This window comes from Cyanistes caeruleus, unplaced genomic scaffold (assembly GCF_971803275.1).
Source record: "Cyanistes caeruleus unplaced genomic scaffold, bCyaCae1.hap1.1 HAP1_SCAFFOLD_343, whole genome shotgun sequence".
Classification (NCBI taxonomy): domain Eukaryota; kingdom Metazoa; phylum Chordata; class Aves; order Passeriformes; family Paridae; genus Cyanistes; species Cyanistes caeruleus.
The window spans coordinates 24-10,376 of record NW_028256109.1 but is presented as its reverse complement, the minus strand read 5'-3'; the positions used below and the strand labels follow the sequence as shown (position 1 = coordinate 10,376).

Sequence of the window (10,353 nt, the reverse complement as noted above, 5' to 3'; positions counted from 1 at the left end):
ATAAACTGATCTGGCAAAAATAAGAGATCACCTTCGCCACACAAAACATTATTAAAACATGGAACTCACAGCTACAAGGGATTGTAGAGGCTGAAAGAAACCATGAATTCAAAACCAAAAAATTCCTGTAGACAAATGGGGTCACTGTATAATTTCTTTGTTTCACAGCATCTTTTGGTGGCCACTGCTGGAGGCAGGACACAAAGCTAGAAACATCTTTGGTTCTGATCCCCACTGGCAATTCTGAGGACAACATACATCATCAGCATGATATTGTCACACTTTTATTAATGGCAAAACTTGCTTCACATACTTGCACCTTATTCAGAAATACAGCTTTTGTCCAGGAAATTCAATATTGTATGTTTCCTGCAAAAGTGTGGTGTAAAAAAATTTCATTTTCACTTAAACATATATAACTATAAATTGTGATCAGTACCATCACAACAGTAAGAAAAAGAAAGGTGTAAAATAACCTCTCAATTAAACAGATAGACATAAATTTTATTTAAAGACAAACAAGCTGTTTTCCATTTAAATCCAGTAAATGTCACTTGTCTTACCTCATTGGATCATCCATCAACATTGTACAAAGTTTCTAAGGTATGTAAACCTTCTGTTTATAGTACAGCTATATGCAACTGCAGATTATTAGAATTATCCTGGAGTAGTTCAGGGAGGCTTACACTAGGTTACATGAAATATTAACGATGATTATACAAATACCTAATACATTAGAGTGCTGCAATCTTAGAGCCAGAAACTGAGGAGCTGATCCAAGCCAGGGAACAGCTCCCAAAGGATTATTGCACTTATTTTTAGAATCCTTCAGGATTTTATTTGAGCAACATGAACACAAAGACCTCAGACCTGCTCCTAGATATGTTGACACACGTAACTACTCTTCTGCTGTGAATGGTCTGTGCTGCACACCTCATGTACCCAAGCCTCCAGTCTCTACAGCAACACAGTATGAGGTACCGAGGCACACTTGTGTCTGGCATAGTAGGGCACAGAGCTGTAATTAACCTTAAAGTGCTGCATTTTTGCATGATTTGTATGATCGCCTTGTGTGTACTCATCTGTGTACTCAGTAACATTGTTTCAAATTGTACATTTATATCCCCTCACCATAAGAGCCTCAAAATCAAAGTCACAGGTATGTGCACGTACACACTACTCCCACTTAACAGTACCAGAGGCTACTCAGATGTACTTACTTGGAAAGAACCTTCATATGGAAGGTTCTGTTCAATAAACATATGAACAGCTCAGATTCTAATCTAACACTGGGCCAAAATACACTCTTGTAATAAGTACACAGAAATCCCTGAATACTTAAGCACATAGCAAGACAAAAAGAAATTTAACAGTAAGCAAATGACTTTCTTTGCACACCCTCAGTTTCTGAAGTAATGGTTAAACAACTATGTACTGGCATCTATGAGGATACAATCATTTCAACACATATATATACACTGTATATATACTGTAAACCTGAAAACCAATACTTAGAAACTTCAAGCAGGGGGTGCTTTGGTTGCTAAGGCCATGATTCTGTAACAAAAATGCATACAGTGCACCCACTTGATCCTCGCAAATCTCAATGGGAGGCTACGCTGTATGACTGCCCTGCAATAAATCCCTCTTTTCAGTACTTGCAAAATCAGAAGAAACAATTCCTCTATGAAAAGAATGAAACACTGTCACATTTTACATAGAGCAGAATTTGTTAGTTAAAGCTGAAGTGTCCCATGGGAGTAATTCTGTTGATAAAGCTGTAAAACAAGGATTAGAGAGTGCAGGAGCCCACCTGACACAAAAGCCCTCACTTACATAGTCCCTATAGTTCTTTGTAGGCAACTGATATGCCACTACTCTTCTATTAAAACACAGAGAAATATACTGAGTTGCAGATAAAAAAAAATATACAGGTGTAAGTACGAAAGTTTTTGACAATATTTTCAAATACCTTGGCCCCTTAATGCAGACAGCTCTGTCAGATTAAAAGTACTTTAAGTACTTAAAAAAAACATCAAACCAGTAAGCATGTTTAAGTGAGAGATGTGTCACGACAACAGAATACTGCAGAGTAATCTTCTTGATGCACGTCCCAAAATTTTGTTTAAATTCAGAGCAAGATTTTTCTTTTTTTTGTTCAGTAGACAAAAGATCTCCTGAGGTCATTGATGTTCAATCAAATTACACTATAAATATAATAACACCTCCAGCATCCCTTATTTCACTTCAATACTCCACATTTTCTGTACAGTGATTCACATTAATATTAAAGTTCAGAAAATGAAGGCTCTGTGTAGCTTCCTTTGCTATAGTTATGTTCCTTATACACAGAGTATTATTTTTCCCTATGGTACTCAAAAAATAACTACAAAACAACTCTATGAAGTTTGCACAGTTAGGCACTCAAGACTGAAACAGTCATAGGCAGAAAATGAAGTGTCCTCCCTTTGCATATGTGGAGGGGCAGAGTCCTTAACTACACAGACCAGTTTTATCACAGCACTTCCTTCCCCTTCTGTTCTGAAAGTCAGAGGCAAACACAAACAAGGGAATCCCAGTTCATGTCCAGGGAACTGTCAAAGGCTTCTCAGGATCTTTCTGGCCTTAAAAATGTGGTGGCTGGAATTCTTTGGGAGTTCTCAAACAGACTTAATGCCTACTTGAATGATCCATGTTACCCAAAAAAAAAAATTCATGTATATAAGTTCCTTTCCTCACAAGTTAGCACAAAAAGAGAAATACATCTTCCTTCTTTGCTTCCTTAGAATGGAAAAAGCCTACTCTTTTTCCATAGGGACCAAGATCCCTCACTGCCACTATCTGATCCAAAGAACCAGCGCTACCCAGAGAAAAAAAAAGGATGATGAATTGCCATGATGGGCATTAGCAAAACAGAACACAGAACATATTGTCTATGATCTGAAACCCCTGAAAAGTTCATCATTTAGAGTTATAAGCCTTCAATAAAGTCCTGTAGCATTTTGACACTCGAAATGTAGTCAGCCTCTTGCCTCATAACATTTAATAAGACATACATTAAAGGCAGTGGATAATATGTACACTTTGAAACAGAAAATACATATAAGAAGTTTCAGAATATTTTAGGACTGTAGGAAGTGTGAACTGTACCTGCATTATTTTTTAAGCCATATTCTGCACAACTAACGTGCTGGGTACTATTGTTTGACTTGAACAGCAGAAAATCAGAAGACGCTACTCAGGGAGAGCAGACAGTTCTTCAGCAGAAGCTGGGAAAGATCTTAATAGCCAAATTCCTACTTGATGGGCTCCAGTCCAGCCAACAGACTGGCCTGCCTTAAGTTTCCACTGATTATCGAAATAATATAAAACTGTAAGAGACTTATGAGAGCAAAGAGAGGAAACAGACTGCTGGAAAGAAGCATCAGGCCTGCCTTTGTCTCTGAGACCAGCAACAGCTGACTGCATTGTGCAGATTCTGCCCAAAACTGGCCAAGAAACATTGAAGTTAAAGACCCAACTTGATGAGCCTGCTGCCCTTTTCTCTGATGGCTTTGCTATCAGGGAATGTTTTGTGGTAAAGACACTGCATTTCAGCTGTCCAGAAGCCTTCCAGGTGCTGAAGCCAGCTGGGAGAGTTGTCTAATTACAGCTGATTCAACAGAGAGCTTTCAAACAGAGATGAAACTTTGAGAGATCAAAGTGATCCCTCCCCCTAGATTAGTTGTAACAAATGAGATGAGAGAAAGAAGAATTTAACTGGGACTAAAAACTCTAAAGTGCAACTTCCCTTGTATCCAAAAGCTGTGGATACAGTTCCTTTGTAAGTTAAAACTTTTACTCAATGTACAGTGATTCCCAGATGTACAGGACATGATGTATGCTATCTATCGTTAAGTACCTCCAACAAAGATGCTAATCTAAGGTAAAAGATACTGTGCAAATACTGCTATTAATCATGACCATAGTTCCTAAAAAAAAATTACCACTAGGGTAAAAAATTGTATTTTTGTAATAATTTCTACTAATTGTAAATGTAAAACAAAAAGTAAACTTAAAGGAAGCTTTAAAATTCTAATGTTCCAAGGCTTTTTAGTTGTTACACTTTAATTTTATTTATTTCTTTTTTAATACTGGATGAATTTTAAAAAGTAGATAAGCTTTTCTGTGCAATCTGTCCAGAAAAGATAATGAATTTCTTAGCTTTCAGTACACACAATTGTTTTAAAGAGACACACCTGCCTGCCTGCCTGCTGATAAACTGAGGGTGAAAAAACCAAAATTCATTAACCTAACAGAAGCCTAATCTGATGCATTTGCAACAAGCATAGTCTTGTGAATTTACACTAGATGGAAATATCAACCAAAATGAAGAAGCAATGAATAATTTGCTTCATTCAAAGTGAAACAAAGATTTTTTTTAAACCTCAGACTCATAGTTTGAGCTCATCCTTAGCTTTTGTGGTGATCCCCTCTGAAAGTGTTTCCTTATCAAGGTTATCTTGGAGATCAGCTGATGTATCACTTGCAGAATTCTCCGTGTTACATTTATCTTCCTCTATAACGCCTGGGTGATTTCCACAGTCATTGTTCAAACTGTCATCATCTTTTTTGGAATGAGAAACGTCCTCCTTTCTGTCTGAATTATCATGAATTTCTTCTGATTTTGAAAGCTGACCAGTATCATCATCACTGTTCTTTTCACTGTTCTCCCTAACAGCATCACAGTTCGCTTCTTGCTCATCCTGCTCATTTTCTTCCCCATTTTTTGTGAATTCTACCTTTCTTTCTTCAGTTATTTTACCAGCTGAGCTTCCACTTGCCGATGCATTCTTAGGCTCTTTCTGTTTCTTATGCTTAGAAATATGACTATTGGGAATAGAAACCGGAGATGCTGGCTTTTTATTTGCTTTGCTTCCTTCTGACTTCTGTTTCTTTGGGGGTCCCCAGATAAAATGCTCTGAGGGTGTATAATGTTGCTGGGCAAATCTCAGCAGTTTCCTCCTTTCTCTTCGGTCTCTAATAGTATACACAAAATATTCTAGAGCACTTTGCTTAATGTTGGGAATGGTATCTTCTACAAGAGCTTCATGCAGAATAAATTTTACCAGGGGAGATTTGAAACTCTCATATCCAAGTTCACCAAGACTTTTCAAAATTCGAGTGATTCTCAAGTAGTTATGTTGAGACCTTTGAAAGAAACAGGTAAAAAAAATTCTATTTAATCAGAAAAAAACCCACTTTACAAATACAGAACTGGAACTGCAATTCCTCAGTTCTTTTTATCACTTCAGGTATGTACTTCAGACTTCCTGTATTTTAATTTCTCAAAACTGCTGAAGCTTACCAGCACCTCCTTTGCTAGGATGTTGTGAGTGAAAATTAATGTTTGTAAAAAGCACTGGGGGAGAGGGCTGAGAGAAAATAAAATCAAATGTGTACTGATTTTGGTTCCTTCTGCCGTATGGGAAGGGAAACAAAGCTGGTCAAGGGTCTGTAACCCGTAAATTCTATGAGGAGCAGCAAAAGGTAATGGGATTGTTTATTCTGGAGCAACAAAGGCTCAGGGGAGACTTTACTGCTCACTACAGCTGCCTGAAAGGAGGTTGTGGCAAGGGGAGAGTTGGTTTCTTGTCCAAGGCAACAAGTGACAGGACAAAGGGAAATAGCCTCAGCCTGTACCATGTGGAGGTTCAGGCTGGATATTAGGAAAAACGTCTTCTGTGGAAGAGTGGTTAAGCATTGGAACAGGCTGCCCAGGGAAGTGGTGGAATCGCCATTCCTGAAAGTGTTCAAAAGATGAGCAGATGTGGCACTTAGTGCAACAGTTTAATTGATATGGTTATGTTTGGTCAAAGATTGGACTCAAAGATCTGACAGATTTTTTTCCAACCTTAGTGATTCTATACTGTTCTCTTTCTGGGGAGAAAACCCAGTCACTTTGTAAATGAAAGGATTTGTAGTGTATTTATAGTGCAGCTACAGAACAGGGTTCATTGCACTTCATGCAAGTTATTTAAAAGCTGGGTCTCCAGTCTAGACTAGCACCTGTACTGATACAGTCAGTGCTAGAGGAAAAACAGGCATCTCTGGAGAGTAAGTCCCACTGTTGTAGGAAATATCTAAGAGAAAATTAACAAATTGCCTTCTGGAAGTACTTGTGAAAAGGTCTTTCCCTTGTAAAGCACACCTTAGTATGCAGTAAAACTTTTATGTTTGAATTTTAGATGGATAAAATTACATTAAGAAAGTCCCAAATCCTGACTTAAAACAGTAGCTTTCATTGGAAAGAACAGGAGTGAAACCATGAAGTAATGTTTGGGCTTCCTGAAAACCTCTTTAATCTGTGGCCTTAGTCTGAGATCACACCCATATTGGCTCATACAATGTTTAAGTAAAATTATTAACAAATTATTCCTACTATTCACCTGGATTCATCAGCAATTGTACCTACAAGCTTTTATTGTGACAGGAGAACAAACTGCTGCAAGAAAACAATCTACAGCTCTAAGGTCTGAGATACTAGTAAAGTGAGCACAAGATTCGAAAAGAGGTTTTGGTACAATTAATCTGTATGAGACAAAACTCAACGCAAACTTAGGATCCACACAATACCAATGAAGAGCAACTGATATAATTTTCTGAACATTGGGCCAAGGTTTGACATAACATGTTTAAACTTTTCCAGATCAGTATTTCAGTTAAAAATATTTAAATACAAAGTATTTCATGTTTTGAGAAGGGAGGGAAATCCTGTTACTTAACTTTCATACAGGTGTGGAGAATTTGACCTTTCTCAAAAAGAAATGTAAATAAAAAGATAAGCCACTTGTTTTTTTCCATGTAAGAAGCAGCACTTTGGGACTGGGTGAAAACAAATTCAGTACCATGACAAATTAATTTGGAGCTAATATCTTCTTCAGCACCATCTAAAGTTGTGTTTTCAAAGAATTCAATAATGTCAATCCAACTGGTAATGGGTGAGAAAAACAATCAAAAAAGGGGAAGGAGGAACATACAGATAGAGGCATAAACCAAGCATCAACTATTTATTTTTCCTTTTCTTTTTTTCCTGGCAGTCTTTGGAAAAAATATCTCTGCTTTCTCTAGAAAATAAAAGCATAAAGAGATTCTATAGCAATTCTAGCAAGTGAAGTGCATGTCATTACTTACTCATTCAAATGCTGAAATCTTTCTTGCCAGTTAGCAGCTCGTGCTACGTTTCCAGTTTTATCAATTAGTTTTATTCCAAAAAACTCCAGCATCATTTTGTAAGCCAAAAGGAATCTTCTAATTGCTTCTTTTGTTTTCTTGAATTCCTAATGGACAAAGAATATGTCCAAAATTCTAAGTGGCACTAAAGCAAGTACATCTGCATTGTATAAGACAGCTCTACATAATAAAAAGCAGTTATTTATTTAAAATTATTGTGATGGTTTGTATGGAGATCAATTTGTATTACCTCTATTTCATATGTAGTTAATTCTTTAGCATAGAAGTTCAGACCTTGTTCCCTCAGTGGAAAAAGCCTGTTAAAACAATAAGTGCATTATGGCTCAGTATAAGAACATTTAATTGAATTAATGCTTTGAAACAGAAATAGGTAATAATTGACCAACCACTGTATGTAAGTGTGGTTATGCTCCAGTTTTTCATAGTCTCCTTTCCATTTATTTAGGACTTCTTCAATATAAACCCCTGCACAAAAATAATTTGAAAAATGTTAGGTAGACATCAAAACCAGCATTCAGCTACATAAAGTACATGCATGTTTAAATAATGATAGAACATGTACTTTGTCTTTCACATACTATGTGAAATAAGGTCTATTGAAGCCATAAATAAATTTTAATTTACAACTAATTTAGTTACTAAAACTTATTTAAAAAATAAGGTACTTATAAAATGTCAATATAAACAAAACCAGTTGACATACTGGGTTACTAACACGTGAAGGTATGTGACAGCAAACTATGTAAAATATATCTAAGAGTTCCCATGAGATCCCTTTATCACACGGACTGGGAATTAACAAACTGCTTCCATAAAATACTGCACTGTGAATTACCTGTCATTGCTTTTACAAGACAAAATTCTGCAGCTATCCGTCCATCCATCCATCTATCCATCCATCCATCCATCCATCCATCCATCCATCCATCCATCCATCCATCCAATCTTCTAAGCCTCAACTCTCTCATACCAGGAATCTCTCCAGCTTCAAATACCATTATGATTGGAAATCTTTCTTAATTAGTGGTGGCTAAGCACTACACTGAGACTGTGCTCATGAAATTCAGTCACGGGCCAGGGCACTTTTCCAGGTACTACACAAAGTACCTAAAAACCTTGTTCCCAAAGCTGTACAATATATTGCCATGAATGGCACTGTGTGTTCGTCTGTTTCTATTCTGAAACCAACAACAGCTGCACAGTGTCTCTCAAAGTCAAACAGCATAGGAGCAGCCTGAAAAACTCACAGCCCCATGTATACAGTCTCCTACTATATATTTAAGATGCCTCTTCGCCCAGTGAAAATTTCTATTTAGGTCTCAATGGCAAAGGAGGACACATTTGATACTTTTATTTAAGAAGTGAAGAAAGCAGCTAGTCGAAGAGGCTGCTACGTACATGGGGTTTCCAGTGTAGGAAAAGGACCTTGGAAAGAGGACCTTTCACCATTGCTGCATTGAATCCAACCTATATTTCAAGTACTGGAAAACTTGCTGCTCAGTCCCAGGGCAGAGAGACAAACAGGCCAGCTCTGATCTAGAATCACAAGCTAAATCTGTAGGTCATGGAACTAAACCAGATCTAGTATTGCACCAGAAATGTTTTGGGTTTTTTAAACAACATTCTCCAGTATTTCAGTCCTTAACCTAAGGACTAGCTAAGGATAGCTAAGATTTCCTCTGAACACTCTCATAGATCCACAGACTTGGGTCAAGGTGGTGGTTACTCTTTTCCATTCTCAATACAAACTTGTGCATAACCAGAGCTCACAGCCAACAATGTGTCAGCCTCCATGGCTTATCAGCTACCTTTGACGTGGTTTTCTCCCAGAATACAAAGAGAAATGTTATTTGCAAATTTTGGTAGTGAAGTCCTCCTATACCTTTCATGACTGTCTCCTCTTGTAACTAATCCTCTTGAACTGTTCTTTCATTTTGGGATTTAAAGGAGTTCTTCCCCACAACCTTTTCTGCCTTCTAGTTTCAGAGCCATATGGTCCCCAGTTTCACACAGACCTCAGTGCCCTTCACTTTCTTTCTATATCTGCTCTCTGTGTAACATCTCCCAAATCTGCTACTTCTTTACTGGCAATTCACAGACCCACTTCTTGCAGTCAAACTAAAACTGACTAAAAGCATCTGCCTATGGGTATCTAGATAAAGCTCAAGCCAGTTAAATCAGAAGTCTTATCTTTCTTTCACAACCTGAGTTATTTTCTCACTTGCTAAGGGTATTACTGCTATCTTGTCTATAAACAGTTCTCACCTTCAACTTCCCTATATGTACATTTTTATAACCTTCTGTGTAACATTCTTTTCCATCCAGCTTCCTATCTGAACTCTCACACAGTTGAGTTGCATCTCAACTTTTTTTTTTCCTGACCTTGAAAAGTGCTTTCTTGTCATGCTAACACCTACTCTGAATGCTGCTGAAGGCAGCTACCCTGAATGCTGGGAACATTAACTTTCTAGACTGTTACTTTTTCATACAGTCTCACTTTTTTTTTTTGCTTTGCATCCTTCCATTGTGGAACCCTGCCCTGTAACATCAAACAAGAACTACACACCTTCACTTCCAAAGCCTCTGTGACCTGTCCCTTACTACCTTATCAGAACCCATTTGTTGCTATGAGACTGATCCTGTTTCCAACAGGATCCTGCCTCAGAGGCAGCCTACACATCTCACTCCTGCACTCCAGTGCACACTTCACTATTTCCTACCAAGCTGCTCTCATGCTGAGAGGATCCTTCTACAAATACCTTCAAAGTAACCTCGTCATCATTCTTCTAAAACCCAGAAAATCTTATTTCTGGCCTTCAGTTTGTCTTTCTTGCTAATGGCTAAGCTCTTGTGTCCTGAGATTCCTGTCCACCATCCTAACCAAGATTGCTTTATTGCCTCCTCCTGCTTCCCAATCTGTCTGCTATCCTATTGTCTCTCATGCTGACTGCAAACTCTCTAGAGTAGGGCTTATCTTTCAGCTTCTCCTGTGTTTGTGCAGAATGCTGCATACAAGATTCCTGCTCCACTACCAGAACCACTAAGGACACTGAAAAATCACTTTATTATTGTTATTACAATAATCTCACATAAGACTAAAGCACATTTTTTCCCCTTACA

At 37.7% G+C, this 10,353-nt stretch overlaps 1 protein-coding gene across 1 annotated transcript; it reads right to left on the bottom strand.

The window, feature by feature from the left end:
* Positions 1-271: 271 nt before the first annotated feature.
* LOC147645423 (opioid growth factor receptor-like protein 1) lies at positions 272-7,692 on the bottom strand. Its single transcript, XM_086874634.1, has 4 exons — positions 7,620-7,692; positions 7,463-7,529; positions 7,174-7,319; positions 272-5,190 (listed from the first exon to the last, which is right to left on the bottom strand). Exons 3-4 carry the CDS (start codon positions 7,266-7,268, stop codon positions 4,434-4,436), a joined length of 852 nt encoding a protein of 283 aa, XP_086730760.1. The 5' UTR covers positions 7,269-7,319; positions 7,463-7,529; positions 7,620-7,692; the 3' UTR covers positions 272-4,433.
* Between the last annotated feature and the right edge of the window lie 2,661 nt (positions 7,693-10,353).